This window comes from Nyctereutes procyonoides, unplaced genomic scaffold (assembly GCF_905146905.1).
Source record: "Nyctereutes procyonoides isolate TBG_1078 unplaced genomic scaffold, NYPRO_anot_genome, whole genome shotgun sequence".
In the NCBI taxonomy this organism is placed as follows: Eukaryota; Metazoa; Chordata; class Mammalia; order Carnivora; family Canidae; genus Nyctereutes; species Nyctereutes procyonoides.
In genome coordinates, this window is record NW_026575142.1 from 30,383,004 (window position 1) to 30,404,683 (window position 21,680).

The 21,680-nt window shown below is 33.1% G+C and overlaps 1 protein-coding gene across 6 annotated transcripts in view; it reads right to left on the bottom strand.

The window, feature by feature from the left end:
- The window catches only part of GALNT13 (polypeptide N-acetylgalactosaminyltransferase 13), a 539,320-nt gene that overhangs the window by 170,109 nt on the left and 347,531 nt on the right, over positions 1-21,680 (bottom strand). For all 6 annotated transcript variants that reach the window (XM_055308339.1, XM_055308341.1, XM_055308340.1 and 3 more), the window contains 2 exons: positions 21,460-21,630; positions 8,835-8,952 (listed from right to left, as the gene is read on the bottom strand). In XM_055308339.1, coding sequence (XP_055164314.1) covers positions 8,835-8,952; positions 21,460-21,630 — 289 coding nt within the window. The remainder of the gene's footprint in view (positions 1-8,834; positions 8,953-21,459; positions 21,631-21,680) is intronic.

Consider the following 21,680-nt stretch of genomic DNA (forward strand, 5'->3'; position numbering starts at 1 on the left):
CCCCCCCCGAGAAATAGAGAGTGCATAAGTGGGGGTAGGGGGATGAAGGGGTAGGACACAGGGAGAGGGAGAAAGAATCTTTTTTTTTTTAACCTATTTACTTATGTTTAAATTCAATTAATTAACGTTTAGTGTATTATTAGTTTCAGAGGTAGAGGTCAGTGATTCATCAGTCTTATATAACACCCAGTGCTCATCACGTCACATTCCCTCCTTACAGTCCATCACCCAGTTACCCCATCCTCCCACTCCCCTCCCCTTCATCAGCCTTCGTTGTTTTCTATGATTAAGAGAGAATTTTAAGCAGGCTTATGCCCAGCACTGACTCAGATCTCAGGACCCTGAGATCATGACCTAAGCTGAAATCAGGAGTAAAGATGCTTAACCCCCTGAGCCATCCAGGTGCTTCAGGTTTTTTGTATTTACCCTATCCTGCATTATGCTCTACCCTGAATGTTCCCTACTTAAATAAATCCTTGGGCAGCTGGATTCTCCTTGTCAACTGGTCTTAACTAAAATACTTCCTTAGAGGTCTTCCCTGAACACTCTAAGGTAATGCAGGGCTCTGCTCCTCATTTTATTTTATTCAGTGTGCTTGTCTTTATCTGAAATTAGTGGGCTAATTTGCTTTACTCATTTATTGTCTACCATATACCTCTAGCATAAGATTATAAAATTAAATTACTATTAGTACATTTTCTGAACTAAGTTTATAAAGTTTATTTGAATTTGATGTCAGATTTATTCCATTTAATCAAGCCAATATATATCAATGATCCTTAAAATTTCAATACTAGAAATGTTTTTTAGAAGTTACTTACTTCAACTTGCCCTTTCCATAAAGAAAAAAATAGAGCCTTAATTTGGAAAATAAATATTTCAAAGTTAATTCACAGCAGCACATATTTAGACACAAAAAGAAAGCTAACTATTTCATCATCAGAATATTTTAGATGCCCTTCAAATATAAATCAGTAGGATAAGTGCTTGTTTCTCAGCACCATTTTCTATGATCAAGTACACTTAATGGGAGGCGTTAGTAAAATCTGGCCATAACAGAAGGTGTCAAACTTTTCTGTGCAATAATCTGAGCACATTAACATTCTTCATATAGCTGTTTTTATTGCCATAAATTTAAACAGTTAAGTTCTTTCATACTTAGGATCAGAAGGATCATAAATATTTTTATAGTAAATGTGGGTGTGTATGAGATATTTGTGTGTATTAGCAGAGAAGGATGAGAAAACAGTCACAGAGTTGGAGTGTGTTTCCCAACATTTCAGATGTTTGTCTCTAATACAGATTGTTAGTTTCTTAATGTACTAAAACTCATGAAAAAAGCCAGGTATACCTGGCCTATTGAATATATACATGGAAATTCTGCTGAGAATGTTTGAAATAAGCCTGTATTTGTTAAAGAATAACATTGTTAAAGATGTTTTTTTTATCATATTTGAGAAATCAATAATTTCTCCTTGGTGTACCTTTAATTCTATTAAGTAGTTTAATCCAAGAAGATAGAACAAAATTTAGAGTTATCTTTGAATAAAATATATTTCCAAAGTGTATTTCTGGATAAATCTTATAAAAATATGATCTCTGCCTTATACATTTATGGAAATGTATTATTTATGTCATGTTTATTCAATTTCTTCCTCTTTCTATACTTTTAATTCCTATCCATCTTCCAGGGTTTCATAATTCCCTAATTCTCTCAATTATTTGAGTCCCAACTACTTCAGGATGTCTGCTGGTACCACACTCAGCACTCATTTGCAATACAGACCTTTTATGCTATAAACTTTAAAAATTCATATATTTATTGTTACATTATATCCTTTACAATAATAACTACTAAAGACTCACATTCTAGGTCTTTATAAATATTTAATTATTTATACTCACATAGACTCATATACACATAAATTAGAAGGATAGATATGTAAACGGATAGAATAAACAGTGGAGACAGAAGGGGATAGACTAGATGAGTATTGATAAATATAGTATATGTTTACATTTTCTTCAGAAACGTGATAAGACTGTGAAAGATTGTAGAAAAAAAGCAGTAAATATTATTATTTCAAGAAGACATTAGATTGTAGTACTGAGTACAACTCAAAAATTATTTTTCCAAAAAAATCACGTTAAGAGATAAATACATGACTATAAAAAAGAGCCAGAGATTAATAACAACTTCTGACATACCTAAGCCTTCTACAATGCCTTGTATTTCTAAAACTATGTCTCCATGTAGTAAGTTTGCAAGGCAAAGAATCACACTATCCAATACAAGTTTATTCTCATATCTGGTTTTATGAACCAGAAAGTTTAAATGAAGAGGTATAGTTATTACATCAAGATAACCAAGCCTTAGACTATTAGAACTTTAAAAGCCAAATAAGTTCTGTCAAAGTTTGAGAACATTGTCCTAAAGTTTGATTAATATCTAATTTCCTGTTGTTCACTTGATGTTTCTAAGTGACCATGTGAAATCAGGTATTTTGTAATCAAACATTCAAAATAAAATTCTAATACCTTTATCTTGGAAAAAATAGAGTCCTTTATAGAAACCTTAGTTGAATATCATTATATGGCTCCTATTGACCCAATCCTTGAACATATATAATAGATGTAACACAGTCTTTAGAAACAATGTCTTAGCTACCTCTTACCTAGAAATATTTTATTCTGTTTAGCGATTAAATAAAGAGATATGCTTAAACAATGATTGAGGATATGGTGGTGGCCCAAATGCCAGAAGATTTAATCATAAGTACAGCAACTAAAAATTCAAGCTATTTGCAATGTGTTTAAGGTTTACCTTGCACCAAATAGGTAACCAGAGGGAAATTTGCTGGACTGAATAATCATTAACATTGGTTTACATTCTTTATTGAGGCTATACATGAACATGATCTCAATTTATGACCTCTTAGCCTTTTTAAAAAATTATTATTTATTTTTATAAAGCTTTTATTTTCATATGATTTTTACACCCAATGTGGGGCTCAAACTCATAGCTCCCAGATCAAGAGTCTCATGCTCCACTGCCTGAGCCAGGCAGGTGCCCCACATCCTCCAACCCTCTGCCCAGCCTTTTTTAAAAAAGAGGCTATTAGGGTACAAACTTTCAGTTATAAGAGAAGTAAGTTCTGAGATTTAATGTACAGTATGGTGACCATAGTTAATAACATTGTATTATATACTTGAATTTTGATATGAATTGATCTTAAGTGTTCTCATCACACACACAAAAGGCGACTATGTGAGATGATGGATATGTTAATTACCTTGATAGTGGTATAATCATTTGACAATATATATATTTATCAAATCATCATGTTGTAAACTCCAAATATATACAATTTTTGTCAATTATATCTCAAGAAAGCTGGGCGGAAAAAGAGGCAAAGACATCTCTATATTAACGTTAAGAGAGTGCTTTATCATATTTAAAGGGTTCCACAAAACCATAGCCACCAAAATTGTGAATAACACACGAACATGGTGAGATTAAGTTCACTTAACTGAAATATTTCTATTACAGTCCAGTTTCTATGACTAGCCAGATAAATAGTCAAGTTTTATACACTGACATACAATCAACTCTGCTCAAATTTGCATGAATTAAATTTTAAAAGAGATGGAATTCTAACAGAAATAGACTTTTGTCTAAAATTATTTCTAACAAATTACTGTAACTGACATTTTTACTCATCAATATTTTAACTATGTGGGCATTTCTAGCACGTTCTTTACTTTCTTTGCTTTCAAGAACCTGCATACTACAATCCTCCAAAAGTCTACAAACTTCTTTGCCTCATTTACCATACTCTTCTGCTCAGTAAGAACCTTTGCCTTTCATTTTTCCATTATTTATTATGTCAGCTCTCATTTCTTTTCCACTTCATTGCTTGTGCAATTTAGAAATAAATGGATTTCACATCATAAGACATTTCACTTGGTTATATCCTTCAGATAAATATACCACTGTTTTCATTGTGATTTGGAAGAAAAAGAAAATTGAGGCACTTAATTTTCTTATTCCAACCTGCTGATTAAAATACTGGTTATTGATAAAATAGTTTATATTTTAAGGGCAATGATAATAATAAAATTAGTATTTCCATAGTCCGATATAGCTTATTAAAAACTCCTTTAATTGTAGCCATTCTAATAGATGGGTTAGTGTGATTTCATTATGGGTTTCATTTCATTTCTCTAATAACAAATAATATTAACGATTTTCTCATGTTCTTACTTGTTATCTTTATGCCTGCCTTTGTGAAGTATCTGTTCAAATCTTTGAGCCATTTTTAATGGGTTGATTTTTATTCTTAGTATTGAGTTTTGAGAGCTTGTTTTGTTTTGTTTTCCTGGACACAAGTCCATTATCAGGTATATTATTTGTTGCCAGTTTCTTCCTGTCAGGAGCTTGTCCTTCCAGTCTCTTGACAGAAGCTTTGAAGAGCAAAAATTTTTCATTTTGGTGAATTCTAATTTGTCAATTTGTACTTTTTGGATTGCCTGTTCAGAAGTCAGAACAGTTTTTCTTTTATGTTTTCTTTTATAATTTTAAGTTTTATATTTTTTGTTTGTCGTCATAATTGTCAAGTTTATTGTCGTAATGTTGTTCATAATATTACTTTATAACCCTTTAAATATCTGCAGAGTCCATAAGGGGGTTACTCCTGTGCTATTGCTCATGAAAGGCAAGGACTTTGGGTGATAATGCTGTTCGGGTGGTACTTACATTGGCATCAGGAATATCATTTAAAGATAGATGACTCTTTTGATAGAGGTAAATTCATACCATACTAGGTTCACCTTGTCATCAACTATATGGATATTCATTTCTAGTCTGTCCTACCTAAAATTTCAATGCCTACCCATCTCCAACATCTATCATCATATTCCTCTTTCCTTCCTTATTTTTTCTCTTTAACAATTATCACTAATATTTTAATATATTTTACTTCTTTTTTTAATAAATTAATTTTTATTGGTGTTCAATTTACCAACATACAGAATAACACCCAGTGCTCATCCCGTCAAGTGTCCCCCTCAGTGCCCGTCACCCATTCACCCCCACCCCCCGCCCTCCTCCCCCTCCACCACCCCTAGTTCATTTCCCAGAGTTAGAAGTCTTTATGTTCTGTCTCCCTTTCTGATATATTTTACTTCTTTTGTTTATTGTTTGCCTCCACTAAAATATAAGTACCATAAGGACACACAGTTTTGTCTGTTTTGTTCACTAATGTATCCCCTACAACTAATGAATAAGAGCTCAACAAATATCGGTTAAATAAATTAACGTTTATGTTTAAACAGTATTCTTAGGATTTATGTTATTTTTATTGTGATGTCATGGAGTGGAGAGCAATATATGAGACCACGTTTTCAGAAGCACTAGGATCTACCCGTACACATTCACACCATTGTTAAATGTGTTATCATCTAGCATAAGAAGCTAAAGCCTGTAAGAGGAAGATAAGATCACTAGATGAGGCAACCATCTCAGAACCGTGGAGGAAAATCACATTTGCTTGTTAGCTCCTCCCTTCTCTCCTGATAATACTATCAGCTGTTAGGACTATCATGTTATGAAGATATAAATCTTAGTGGGGGGAAGTAGTGGTACAATAATAATATAGCCACTGGCCTCAGAATGCTACAGTTCAATTCTCAACTGCTCTACTTATAAGATTTATAAGTATTAGAAGTCACTATTGTTTTATACCAAAGATGTTTATCATGAGAAGTCAAGGGTTTCTTCAACTCTTTGAAACTATATTCAGACTTATTGTGTATAAGAGATAGGATGTATCTTTCTTGGGAGGTCTATAGTTTTCATTCCATTTTCAACATCTCTCAGGACTTATAGTAGTTGGGGCATCAAAGATCAAGTGATACTGTTATGTAAATAAATCCACATAAATTCATTCCTTTGATTTGGCTTGAACTCCTTAAGGCCAGCCAAAGTCCTCATGTTTTGCAAGCCCTTAATATTTCTGTTTTTTACTTACCCTAAGCTAGAGCTACAAAACACTAACTTCGTTATTATTATTATATTCAGCTTTTCACAGTGGAGGTTAAGTGATTTGCCTATATTAACATGACAGAGACAAGAAAATCTCATACATATTTTTATAAAATAAATTATCACATTTTTACTGTCAATATTACCTATGTATCTCTCTCATAGAAATGTGATTCTTTGGTAGCAAAAGTATCATGCCTTATTCATTTTTGTAGTCTCAATATCTGAAAAGTATAAAGCACATACTACATGCTCAATATATGTCCGTTATATAATGATTGACCTGGATATTAGTCTAGGGTTTTCTGATTTTAAACCCTCAACATATTATCATTTCATTAAGTTGCATACCTTTTCATAAAATTATTCTACAGAGAGAGTCTCATTCTTTTCCTAATATACTGTTCTAGCATTTTCTCTTATTCAATATCTTCCTTAGCTAGAGTACTATTAACACATTTACATCCACATCATAAAAAGAAAAGTAAAACATGAATCAAGAGTATAATAGAAAGCAAAATATATATTTTGTTTTTTTCTGAAAGCATATGGAAACTAAAGACAGTGATACATTTTAAAATATTCAAAACAGTCACTTTTTACAGTAGTCTCCCCTTATCCATGGGTGATATGTTCCAAGCCCCTAGTGGATGCCTGAAACCAAAGATGGTATCAAATCCTACATATACTATGTTTTTTTTCTATAGATACATACCCTATGATAAAGTTTAATTTGTAAATTAAGCACAGTGAGGGATTACCAATGATCACTAATAATAAAATAGAACAATTATAAGAATTTACTATAATAAAATTTATGTGAATGTTGTCTGTTTCTCTGGGAATACCTTACTGCACTGTACTCACCCTTCTTCTTGTGATGATATGAGATGGTAAAGTGTCTACATAATGAGATGAAGTGAGGTGAATGATGCAGGAGTCCACCAAAATCTGCCAAGGTCCCCTTCTGTTGCTGATTTATAAGTATTAGTCCATCTAGTATCTGCTTCACCTACCATATTCCCAAATCCTCTTTTTTGGTGCAGTTATGTATCTGCTGCATTTCTCATGTTCTCCTGGTTTTTCATATTATTCCACTAAGCCGCTCCCTAACATACCTTTCAATTAGTTAAAGAGCCTCCATCCAATATGGAAACTATGTGATGAAAGTTAAGGGAATCCACTGGCAGAGAATCAAGCTTAATAGGTGAGAAAAAAGAGGTGAATCGAAATCTTAGGAAGAAAAGGTGAGCAATAGGATCACAGATAATAGCAATATTGTTATATTGATATTTTTTTCTTATGTAATCCCAGCAAAATATCCAAGGAACATTGGTTAGCGAATGGGTAAATACTCTCATTGCTACATCTTAGTGTAACTGCAAATTTTCTTTTTAGCTTTTCAGTGGACTACCTTCCTTCAGCCCTTCTCCCTTCCTTTCCTCTTTCCTCCCTCCCTTCTTTCCTTCCTTTCATTTCTTTGTTTTTATTTTTTTTTAACTGTCATCTCTTATTTTCTGCACTATGAGAACTACTACACCCAATGAAAAGTTTGGGTCCCCAAATATACTTAAATTTGTGCAGATATATGATGTGCGTGGTGTCATGAATACATTTCTGAGTATGGTACTTAATCTTATGGGGCAAGTTCTAAACTGACTATAAGTACATAAGCCAATATGGAAAGAATAAAATTCCATTAGCTAATGATGTTCTGAAACATTGTCTGTAGGAAGCTTTATAGGCAAAAAATGGCATAATAAGACCATTCTAGTGGTTCAAAAATAATTCAGATTATCTGAGATCCACTATATCCCACATTATATAAATTCAAAGTAATTCTTATTCTCAAATTTTGACTTTTCTTACACATCATATATTTATATTTTATTAGTGAAAAACAAATAACTTTCTAAATGATAAATTAAAAGTCTTAACTCTTGAACTTCATGGATAAATATATCTAAACTTTAATAATTTCATTGCATAATTTTGGCAAAATTAATATAGTATTTTGAATATTTTATGTTAAATTCTAGGAAGGAAGAAAGAAAACAGTATTATTAACTTAATTCATTTAAAAATAATAATACATGTGGTTTGAAGAAAAAACCACTATTCTAGCTCTTATCATTTGTTAGCATGAAGGCACATTTATGTGTCTGTTTTTTAAATTTCCATATACAACAAAATATAAAAATTATTCATATGCTCTCCAATATCATATGCATGAAGGATTCATCCTTAATTTTTACTTGCTTGGAAGGCCATTTAATAAGTGAATTTGCATTATTCAAACTGATTCATCAAACAATAATGTCTATAGTTGTGAAACCAGTCATGCTACTTGCAGAATTATCCAGAGTTCCTTTGACCACAGGTTATTCTTAAAGGTATTTGAGAATAACCTAGACAGCACTTGCAAATTCAGGTAACATAATTACTTCCAAGTTTCAGTTTGAAAACACAAAGTGATTTTACAGGGTAATGCTTTATTTAAAAAATAAAGCCCTTCTTTACTTCAAAAACTGAAAGCCCTAAAGTCTTTGTAAGATGAATAAAAGAATTATTTTTGAAAACTTTAAAGATAGCTATAATTTCCCATTTAACAGTAAATATTGCATGCAAAAAGACTAGCAAAGCTTCTGAATAAGTATTAAAATGACCAACTGATCAATAATTTGCATCACTTCACAAAAAAAAAGATTTGACAGTAAATTATTGGCTCTATATGTGCATGCTACAGCATAGTGTGTTCAGAGTAAAAAAAAATAAAGTAAAATGCAATTACCCTAAAAGACATTTCAAGATTCTCTCCACCCCAGATATCCATTCCTGCATCGTAAGTTCCTATCTCTTCAAAGTAGTTTCTGTCAATAGAAAATAGGCCACCAGCCATAGTAGGGGTCCTAGTTGAAAAAAAACAAAAAGAAAAGAATATCTTTTGAAAACAATGTGTGGAGTTTAATGAGACTGTAGCAAATAGTTTTGAGACATTTTAAATTAAAAAAAAAATAGTACTCAAAAATCTCAAACTAGCAACATAAAGCCAAGGTGTCAGAGGTTTAAAAATTATAAGTAGCATTTTATTTCACATTTGCTGTAAAACTAAATTTAGATTAGTCTATATCGTTCTTATAGGTGATCAAAGAGATAAGGAACACTGGCCCCCTAAGAGGGGGGCATCTCTATTCTTCTGAAAGGCAGAGTGAAGAGAAGTGAGTGCTCTTAGCTCTACCCTTAAAGAGATTAACTAACTGGTCAGGAAGCTAGCAGTTGTGATCTTTTGTCACCTAATTATAAATCATTTTAATGTGAATTCTAGAAACCTGTGGAAGTGGTTTCTCTATGTAAAGATCTATAGTCTATTTAAATATGAAAACTATTAAACACTGTAAAATGTTTATAGGCAATAAGTATCTAATGATAGTTACATTAAGTATTTTTTTGAGGTAAGAGCTTTACATAAACTAAAACGATAGAGTTAATTATACGACCCTATGGATAAACATAAATCCCGTGTCTATTTCGCACAGATTCTAAAAGTTCTTCCCAGGAATAAATGCCGTTTGATTCTCACAATCAAATCTCACATTGATTTGAAATTTCTCTATAAGAACACGAAGTTAGATGTTAAGTTTTCGAAAGATTACTTACTAACTCATTTTAAAAGATTAATTAAAGTCAATGGTTAACGTATGAACTATGCATGTCTTCTTATACAAGTAGTAGGAGTTGAAACTAAAAAGAAAAATTCCGGTTTTTCACAAATGGATCTATGTATACTGACAATTATTATCGTTTAATGTTAATTGTTGAGTAGCGGTTTTAAACCTTCCTAGCACATTAGAGACACTTGCAGCACTTTTAAAAAACACATTTCCATGCTTGGGTATCACTCTCCACAAATTCATATTTAATTGGCGTGGGGTGGGGCCAGACCTTTGGTAGTGTGTAAAGTCCCCTGGTGATTCTAATGTGCTACTAAAGAAGAAAAACCTGTCTAGGGAATTTGAAATGCTCATCCAAAGAGTCTGAGGTTGTGAAAACAAAACCAAAAACAAATGTTGCTTTTCTCGAGATTATATGCTCCTCATGTCCTCTAATTGAACAATGTAGTTTACTGAAAAACCATCAAATATTATTGTACTTGGATATCGACCATATTGCAAAGTTCTGTTTCTCCCAGTGCTCTCACTGGTTTATACGCAAGCAATGAACTGTCCATCAGCTGGAGGAGCAGAGCCTCCTTAGTCTCAGAACTATTTTATTGCTTCTGGCCTTGCTGCATTGCTATCAGGAACAGTATCATTGACCTTCTGAGTTATAATGAGAAACATTAACAGAGCTAAACAGATGGTAATTATGGAGTAGCCCCGACCCTCACCTGATTGGGGTTTTGGAACTCTGTGGCAATAACTATACAAGGTGTAATAGTGCTGGGTAGTCTATTTAATGAAACTAGGAACAAAAATTGCTGCAATTATCTGATCATAATGCAAGCAAGTGCTTCAGAATGTTAAGTGATGCATTTTTAATGATCAGTTCAGAGTGCTTACCACTTACCTATTTACTAATAAAGCACTGATGCACTTAGCTTAAATACATGCATTGAAGTTCATCTTACAGTTGGTCATAATTTGTATAAATTTGTGAGAAATGTATAATAAATGACTAAAATAATTTATATATTTAAACATAAGAATGACTCAAAAGTTTCAGTTATGCTTAAAAAGTAACAAAAATAAGAACATAAAATCACAATTCCTCAAAAAAATCTTGTATTTTCTGAAGACAGATGCTCCTAGAGAGGTTTTTTTTTTTTTTTTTTGTATTTGCACTGTCAGCTCTCTCAAACAGTCCGAGCCTGTGCCTTATGTAATAGCTACAGCCCTAGCCAAGGTTATGCAACATGTTCTATTCTAAGTTAACTGTTCTGTACTGTCCCTAATGAATTATCTGCAATAGGCCTGTGTGGACCTTGAGTGCTCAGGGTGCTTAGAAAATTAAAAAACCTATATATGGCCTGAAATTATTAACTAATTCAATACCTTTTGTTGGGGAGGGGAGAATAATCAGCCCAGTGGCTGTGCATATTACCTACCACCCATGCAGTAGGTGAAGGTGAACTGAGGTAGCAGAAGTAAAGCCCTTAGCAGGGCTCCCAGCACATAACAAAGAGTTAATAAGGTCACGTGGTGTATCTTTCTTTGTCATCGTCGTTGCCAATAATCATTCATAGGTCTTGAGTGTCCTTCGCTTAATTTTGACTTCCCAGGGCAGCCCGGGTGGCTCAACGGTTAGCGCCGCCTTCAGCCCAGGGCGTGACCCTGGAGACCCGGGATCGAGTCCCACCCCGGGCTCCCCGGATGGAGCCTGCTTCTCCCTCTGCCTGTGTCTCTGCCTCTCTCTCTCCTCTCTGTGTATTCTCATGAATAAATAAAATCTTAAAAAAAAATTTTTTTTTTGACTTCCCATACACATCCTCAGTTTGGATTATTAAAATCACTTGAATCTCCTTCAGGTCCAAGAAGTTGAATCTGAAATGAGCCTCTCTGAACACAATTTTCTCTTTTTTTACCCCCTCCTGTTTCAGTCCTACGATGGTCACTTTTTTATCCTACATTGGTGTTTAAGGGTTCCTTAGCTATTCCTTATTCTCACATAACAACCTCTTTCGGAAATTGTTCCTTTCCTTCCTCTTACTCTCTCCAAGGTTCCGCCATGTCAGTGAAAAAAAACAACAACAACAAAAAAAAAACCCCCAAAAAACAATTTAGCATTCTAAGTTCTCTGTCCTTTCCTTATCTGATTCTTTTCGTAGCTATCAGTGTCTGGGTAAGCCTACCGTTGCATTATCCACTGTGCTCCCAGGAGCCAGAGAGTCATTGAAATAGTAACAAGATGAGGTCAACTAGTAATACTTCAAGTCCGAGTACTCTCTGCTTAGCCTACAAACAGCTACCAATCCTTTTATCTGTGTTAATTTGTTCACCTGTCTCATTTTTTTGACTAACCCTTATCTAAAAGTTTTGGGCTCTTCTCAAAAACACTGGATATTAAGGCAATGCATAAAATCACAGTTTCCTCAGCCATGAAATCAAAACTCCCCGTCTCTACCTCAGTATGTGTATGTCCCTTCTGACCTCTTCTTCCTCCAGCCTCAAAGGAAAGAATAGCTCCTTTCTTCATTGTGGCCTAACATTCACTCTTTTGCCCTCAGCCAGCTCTTTTCTGACTACTCTTTCAGCCACTTGCTCATTGACTATTACATTTATGTTTTATACCTTTGATTTCTAGAGCATCCTCTTGAGTTTATGGTACTGCTCAATCAAGTTCTGTCCTAAACCCAAATAGTTCTTCACTCCATCCTACTACTACTCACTGAAATGAGGGATATATACTTTCTATTCTCTTCACTGGTAACCTTATTGAAAAGATGCTTTCTATAAACTCCCTCAACTCCTCTTGACCTTCTAGCTGGAATCTGGATCCTGCTCCCACCTCTAGAATAACTTCTTGCTGAAAGGGCCCTGTTGATTCTGATTCTGAACTCCAATAGGTTTTTCTTAAAATGTCTTCCTTTGGAAGCATTTGAAAACAATTCAGTCTCTCTGCTTAAAACACTTTTCACCTCTGATTCCAATTGCATTTTTCCCAAGAGGTTTCCTGTTCATCTTATGATCTTCTTCTTCTTCTTCTTCTTCTTCTTCTTCTTCTTCTTCTTCTTCTTCTTCTTCTTTTTTAAGATTTTATTTATTCATGAGAGACAGAGAGACACAGAGCGGCAGAGACGTAGGCAGAGAGAGAAGCAGGCTCCATGCAGGGAGCCCGATGTGGGACTCCATCCTGGGTCTCCAGGATCACACCCTGGGCCAAAGGCAGGCACTTAACCGCTGAGCCACCCAGGCATCCCTCTTATGATTCTTCTTGATCTCCCTTCCTCCTCTTTCCCTTGCTGGCAGTCTCAAGTTCCTAACTGCATATTTGCAACATGAGTGTAATATACAATTACAATATTGTCTTGCACCTGTGAGCACTTAATAATAATTTTTCTTTGTCCCAATATGTCAGGGGAACTTTCCTCTCCCTACACTCCTTACCTGTATAGCCTCCTTCATTATATGCCTGTAATTGTCCTCTCTGTGAGACAGAGTCCTAGTCTGTGCTTTCTTTTTTCATTGTTTTTTTCTACATTGTTTGTGTTTATCTAATTGCTTTCTATATGTTTTCTTAAAACAATCCCTTTGACACTGCTAGGGGTGTACAACATAGCACTGAGAATGTGCTACCCGCTTCCACATATGCTTCTCCTTCAATGTCCGTCCTCTATTTCCTTCCAGAATCTCAATATGAAATGATAAAACCCCATTTAGCAACTTTCGGATAGCTCTGTTGGTAAAGCTCTGTCTGACCACTGGCTCAGGTTATGATCTCTCAAGGTTGTGAGATTAAGCCCTGTGCCTGGTTCCATCCTGAGCATGGAGCCTACTTAAGATTCTCTCTTTCTTTCTCTGCCTCCATCCTCCCCTCACCCCCCCCACATGTATACTCTCTCTCTCTCTTAAAAAGAAAGTAGTAAGGAAAGAAAGAAAAAAAGAAATTCCAGCTCCTTATTGTGGCATCAGTAATGTGGTGCCACCCAAAGAGCACTTCCATTCCTTTTAACTCTTTCCCTGTATTCAGTGTGTAACTGTTAATAATAACTTTACCAGCCTGGTATACGTGTCCACATCCTCCCCCTCCCTGCCCCCTCCCTGCAATCTGGATATAATCATCCCCTTCTGCTTCCTTTAGTAGCCCTCAGTCTCTTTCTCTCTCAAGGCACTTTGTTACTTCTTGTTGAGTATAACGCTTATTTCTGCATATATTTTACCACCTATATATACATATAGCTAATATGTTGGTTTAATATTATTAGAATATTAATAGACAGTTGTTAAATAAGTGAAATAAACAAATAAGCATGTATCCCCATGGCCACAAAACAATCTATCTGTAAGTTAAAAATCACCTGCAATTTTATTTCTGAAATTACAAAAATAATACTTTCTTCACAACTGCTAAACTGATGAGTAACAAAAATGCCTTTGCTAATTCCAGGATTTTATCATCTAGTAGAGGTTTTGGGAATTGAGTTTGATAGTATTTTAGAATTAAAGATACAAAGCTTTGTAACAATGTAGAATATAGGAAAGGACTCCAAAAAAAAAAAATAAGCATTTGACATGCAAAAATACTCAAGTATTTCACCAGAAGTTGGCAAATTTAAAAAAAAATATGATAGAACACATTTGATGGTTCAGTAATGCTAAACTGTGATGTCTACATTTTCAACAATAAGATGATATATCAGGTATTTTACACCAGGATAACCACCATGTATGTGAAAAGCAGGTAGACTACAGGAGATTCAAGAGGGGAATAAGTTTAGTTTTTAGGAGCATGGACTTTGTATCTAGATTGACTGGGTTTAAAACTCAACCCCACAGTGTGACCTTCAGTGAGCTACTTAAACTCTGTGTTCCAATTTAATCATCTATAAAAGGAGGATACATGTATTAATGTATATAATACTATTAGAATAGTATCAGCACAAAACAAGAACTACACATTTTAAAAATTAATTTTAATAAGGAAAACATCTGTGTTTGGCAAGATTATAATCAGCTTTTTAAAAATTATTTTCAGAGTCTAATTAATTTTTAATATAATTGTAGTATTTTAGAACTCTAAAAGCCCTATAGATCTGGCCAAACTTAGTTGCAATGTGTTTAAATGACTTGTTCAAGAGCCCCCAGGTAGTTAGTGGCCCAATTAAGGAAACAATCTTTCTTTTATTTCCCTTCCCTTTTCTTTATTTCACTTCCTTTTTTTCTCTCCCTCTTCCTAAGTACCTCTCTTCCTCTCTACCAATTAAGCCTCTCTCAGTGTATCCATATACACCAAAGAATTTGGGGTAGCTAATTAGAAATACACTTTTCCTGGTTTCTAGCCCCAAATTTATGCACTGTGTTTTCCTATGAATTTTACCACTACTCTTCAAAGCAATTTCTTTCAAAGTTTTTGAAACATCATTTCTTCTCACTAGTCTTTCCCTTTATAATAGGATTCTATTAATCTTACTCAGTAAATAAGTAAGGTCTCTGGGAAAAAAATCTAAATATTTGAGAGACTATAGGACAGCTTCAGGCTGTATTTTGCAATGATCAAATAAACACAATATCTACACTGTAAGTACTTATCTTTGTGTTAAGAACATTTTTCATCTATTATAAGCCAAAATAAAGAGAAATGATAAACATATTTTTTACACAAATATGAGGCATAAATAGCTGAAATATTCACATAATCTTATTTTTTCAAAATCATTAAATATAATTTGGTTAACCATTTTGCATGTTTAGAAACCAAAGGAAAATTAGATGCTGTGAGTTTCTCTCCTTTCCTCCTTTCTCTGTCTACTATCCCCAATATAGAAAGTGGGAGAGACAGGAAGGAAGCAAAAGCAGAACTTATTTTATTAGAGTGGAGAATAATCAAATGAATGTATTTAAAGGTTTTTACAGAGAAAATAAATGGGGTTTAGTGAAATATTGTACACCAAGATATCATTTGAACATATACTTTTGTAAGAAGATGATGCTTTCGCTAGAGAAGAAACTATCACTTTAAGAACCCATGCTGGTTTAGGCTCTGAAGAAGGAAAAGAGCTCAATCTTTCAGTCTATGGAACACAGTTTCAAAGCTATTTTTAAAGGAGAAGAAAAAAAAAAAAGAAAGTTCTGCTTAGTATGGGCAAACGGCTTGTTTTGCTGCCAAAGATCCCATTTACCAACAAGAATTGGAATCAAATACCTTAATTTGTACTTAAATACCTATATGCCAGGAAAGGAATAGTTTTTTTTTTTCTCCCATTTTCCTTAATCCTTTTTCATAATCCTCACAACAAACTAAGCTTCCAAGAGGATGTACAGTAATTGGTGCAAATTTTTTATCTTTCCTTTTACTTTCATTTTGCGCGTAGGAAGAGTCAAAATAAACAATGGGGCCAGATGTTTTTAAATGCTTTGGTTAATACCCTGTTTTCATCTCATCTCAACAGACTGCTAGGAAAGTCTTGTAAATTATCTTCTAAACTATTAGGAAATAATATAAATGTGGTGTTTTCTTTAAAGAATATAGATTAGCATACTCCACCTAAGGTGGGATTGTTTTTCTTTCAAAAACAACATGTATTTATTCTTAACATGAATAGGTAAGAATGCTGAACAGTTGGTATATTCTTAAGTTCAACTTTTTCCTTCAAAGTCTTTGTTCTTCACATAATTTGACCCTTCCCTGTGCTTTGTGTTAGTATCTCCTATTATAAAAATCACAGGATTTGAGAGTATCTGTCTCTGCTTCTTTTCTCCAATGTAAAAATATATTTTCATTGGATTGAGAAAAATCGAATAGAGAAAATCTGACAGACAAAAATTAAGAAATATATTTTTAATTTCCTATTAAATAATAGGAAATATTGTGTTTCATTTGTAAAACATTTTACAGAATAAAATAATCAATTTTTTTTATTATACTTACTAGAGGAACTATAAATTAGATTCTGATAATTTTGAGGGGGAATCAAACTGGTAAACAGTATCAAAATATTAAAACAAATTTTGTTTTTCTTAATTGCATAATTCTAAAAAGATCACATTATATACAAAAATCAGAAGACAAAATTGGCAAAAAATAAAGTGTAAAAAAACTTCCGGTTGTTTTTATAAACAATAAAAGAGCTGTGGCACCTAGGTGGCTCAGTCTGTTGAGTATCAATCTCTTGATTTTGGCTCAGGTCATGATCCTAAGGTCCTAGGATTGAACCTCTTGTTGGGCACCACGCTCAGTGGGAGTCTGCTTGAGGATTCTCTCTCTCCCTTTGCTCCATCCCCCAGTCTTTCTCAATCTCTCTCTCTCTCTAAAATAAATAAATACATCTTTAAAAAAAAAAGTAAAAGAGCTAAGTAAATAAGATGCTAGTAGCCATTACAATTTTTATTTTTGAAAAAAAATTAATGGCATAGGTAAAAATATATCCATTTTTAAACTGTGGAGAAATCTGTCCAAAAAGAAATGTTCTGGAAGGATATATAATAAGATATAAAAGAGGTGGCTCATTGGTGTTCTGCTTCTTTATACTTTTAGATACTTGTCACATTTATTTAGTGATGCATATATTTGTTACCTTACATTTTCAGAAATAAATTTAAAGTCACTCCTTTCAAATATATTTCTCATTTAATATGTTAGCACTTCATGAGTTAAACAAAACGGAATAATTTTCCTTCCCACAGATGAGAAGAATGTGTTATTTCTCAATTGAAGGAGTTTGAAATAAAATCCAGATCCTCCAAAGAGAGCTTCAATGCTTCTTCTATGATATCATACTAGAAGTTTATAGGAAATAATAAATGTGAACATACTATGAGTTTTTCACAATAAAGGAATAGTAATTATAATCTGAGATATTATTAATAATGCTTAATTTATTTGATCTTCTTTATAAATTTCTAATTCCAGTTGAGAGTAAAATAAATGTATAATATCAGAAAAATGTTAATAAAAAGGGATATCTAAGTAAGTGAAATGTGTAAAGAATAAAACCCATCATTACATCTATGTTTGATTTATTATGATAGCAAATATTAGAAGAGACTATAAGACTGTTTTGTTTTACCTTAGGAAGATACTGAACATGGTATTCCAAGTAAGAATGAAGAAAGTCATGTCAAGAATTTTAATAATGACTAAATATAAAAGAGTCCATAAGGGTAAGGAAAGTTATAAAGACTTGAGAAATAACTAGTAGGTTTTTAAACAAAGTAATCTATTTTAACTAATGAGAAATTAAAGTAGAAACTAATATCTTGATAATTATTTATTGAGGGTTACTAGAGGGCATAATTAGGGAACTAAAAGTATTAATAAGGTTAAAGTCAGATTGTTCCAGAAGCACACACCACTCTAGCAATTGATGTAGTCTAACTCCTGTGCATCAACACTCTGGCCACATGGGCTCCCTCATTCCCTTGTCTAGGATATATATAGCCAGCACCAGTGAGCTGCTTCAGAGCAGAGAGAGCCAGATTCATCTTTGTATGTGCAGAACCCAGCACATGCTCAACAATGGGTAAGCATGTACATTTGGATTTGTAATCTAAGTCATTTCAATAGCCTGAGCCATATCACCTCAAAAGTTATATATACCAGAAAAATGTATAATACACCCCAAACTAATGATATTATTTGGGAGATTATCTGCACTAACAGATAACTTAAGTTACTGGTTGCCTGTTCCATGAGGTAATGCAGATGCATATTCATGCAGAGCTAACATGTTTGATGAGTTTCAAACTCAGTCATTTCCCAGGCAGTAGCCTCTAAGTCACAAAGTTAAAAGATGATAGCGAGGCAAATAAAATCAACATGTGAGGTTGATTAGTTGCAATAAGCTATTTCTCTCACCTTCGTCTGGGACACAGGTACCAAGAAACATTGCTTAAAGCAAGAATGATGACAAATGGGTACTGATTTTCAGCCTCAGAATCAGGAACACACAAAAAAAGGGATTGGAGTACTGAGCTAAACTTTCAGGCCATTTCTAAATGGTAGCTTCTACTCAACTCCACCTGATGGTGCCAAGTATGAATACATGACCATTGTAGTAAGATCTGAATTTTCAAGAATAAATAAAAATTAATATTTTTACTTAGAACATCTCATTTTTAAAATGTTGGTAATTTTTAAAAATGTAAAACACTGTATATGCCAAAACCCCCACAACTACAGGGCATGTCTGACACACAAGCTCCTGGTTTATGACCTCTGGTTTAACAACTTGATTAATCTACTGTTGCACATATAATTGAGACACTATTGAAAAGTCGTATACTATGACTGCTAAAATGTCAAGGAGAGTTTACTAATTAAAGAAAACCAAACATTCAAGATTATGTGTGAATATTCCATATTCATAACTTCAAAATACCAAGTATTTTACAAACTTCATTTAGTATCAAAATGAAAATATCAAAGCCAGACATTGACAATAGAATAATATCCATAGCCATTATAAATTTTACTTTAAATGTGGTATAACTAAGGTTAAGTCACAAGTTCAAGTTGGTTCTCTATGCATGATTGTATTTCTAAATGATGACTAGCCAATTATAGTCGCTAGAGAGTTCTGTCATAACTGACATTTTAAATGAAGCATTTCACTAAGAAAACTAAAATTTAACCTCATTTTAATCACCTTAGCTATTCAGAATTCTGTTAATCAAGTAGGAGAAAAAAAATTTGTCTTCAACACCTAGAATGATTTATCTGTTTGTACGAATGTGAGAAAAATGATCACATCTTCGAGTAATAGATTACAAGTACAAAGAAAGTTCACATTACAGCTATGCTGATGAAAATTACATGCAGGCTGCTACAACACAGCCCGTGAATTAATTAACCTTTTGCCATAAAAATCTGGAAACTTCAGCAAAGACTGAGGTTTCTCTGTTTCTCTTGTTCCAGCTCCCTCAGCATTTTATTTTATTTTTTATTTTTATTTTTATTTTTTTCCCTCAGCATTTTAGAAAGTAAAATACTGTGCCGTTACTGAGGGAAATAGATAAAAGATACTGAGATTTTATTGGGTCTCCATGTCACTACAGTAAAAACACAAGTTGCGGTCAAAACATAACAAGTTGAATGTTTCCTTTTTTGTTTTAATTAATGAATGATGAGAAATAATGGCTGATTGCTATGTAGATATTTACTTTTGTGAATGAGATCAGAAATTCCTTTTTTTTTTTTTTTGAGGTCAGAAATTCCTAACTATGTTGATAGTTAGTTAGTTATAGTTAGGAATAGTTAGTTAGTTATAGTTAGTTAGTTATAACCATGTTGTAGTTAGAAATTCCTAACTAGTTAATGTTGGCTAACTCTTAATTATCTACCTTTTCACTCTGAGAAAATCAAGAAAATCCTTTTGCGAATGTATTTAAAAAACCAATGCATTTTAAAAAATATGTCTTTTGCCAATGTGATTAAAAATAACTACATCATCTTTCAAACTTCATTCTCAGATGAATAAACACATTATATATGAGTGTAGTAGTCAAGTATTCTGATAATTTTCACGTGGGTTCCGAAGCTGAAAAATCAGGTAACATTAAATGAAGCCATGATCTGTGAAAACAGGATTTCTAATAAACAATGGTATTAAGAGTGACTGTCTTTCCTCAGCTGGTCAAGATCAGCGGTCAATAAGCTTAGTGAATTTGAAGATTACATCAAGATTTAAAGACTATTAAGTTATACTTTAAATGCTGAAATAATAACTTCATGTTTTTATGCAATTATTTGGAGCCACATTTTATTTTTCCTCTTTGATGTAGCAATATCTCCTTAAGAGGATTAACTGTCTCAATATTAACTGTTCTATAACAAAGTTGTTCTCTCCCATGAGCCAATTTTTAGTTTTAATTCATTCATTAGGTAATTAGTCTTGCCAACGGATAAGTCATTATTACTTCAGTAGGTTAGGAGACATCCTTGTTTAGATAACGGGTCACAGATACTGTTTTAGGATGTTAGAGCATTTCTCTATTGTTCAAACTAAATCATGATTTGCCAAATTTATCTTTAAAAAGCAAACCTAGTGATCTCCCTCTCCAATATGTTGTTAGGAAATCAAGTTTTGGTTGCAAGCAAGTGATACATAGTAACATGTTAAAATAAGAAGGTGGTCATTTTATGTAAATAAAGTGAGTAATGCTGATCTAGACAACTAAAGATACAAATGATATTTCTTATTTTGTATTAAGAGCAAACATATTCTATGAATCAATACTCCAAATTAAATAGCTATTTTAGCTAATTTAGATCAAACATTAAATCTGTCATAATTGTTAATACATTAAAATTTTCCAAATGGATCTTTCTTATATAACTATAAGGAAGACAGCTCTTTGAAGTTTGTAAATTTAGAATATCTACCAAAACATTTTTACTTATTTCAATTTTGAGAATATCTCTATTATAAAGCATATACACTTAGGTAAGATACATATTTATTGGAAGCATCAAGGCTGTCACACAGAAAATTCGCAATAAATATATTTTGAATATAAGAATACACAGTTTCAAAAGAAATTTGGCACTTCTGCCAATAATTAAATTTGCCTGTGCTAATTTAAACTAAATTTAATATTGTCATTGATTCTTAGATAATCATGTAAGCAATGATAATGTAAATGTGTATATGAATAAAAAGTACATGCCTTTATAAGACTTAAAAATGAGAGCACAAATTCATAATACTCCTTAATTATTACAGAAATAAACATGCTAGCCTTTGGAAGATATGAGCTACATACCTTACAGGTAATGTTCTATCTCCTTTCCTTCTATCCATTTCTCTTTGGGGAACAGGATACCAACGGAAATTCAGTTTCCAGTTAAAACCCCCATAAGTCATATCTGACCCAGCCATATATTCAAAGGTATCATCACTAATTACATCAATGATAGGGCATACCACTGTTTTCCTGCAGAAAAATCGAAACCAGTTTACATATAAATAATAATTTAAATACTA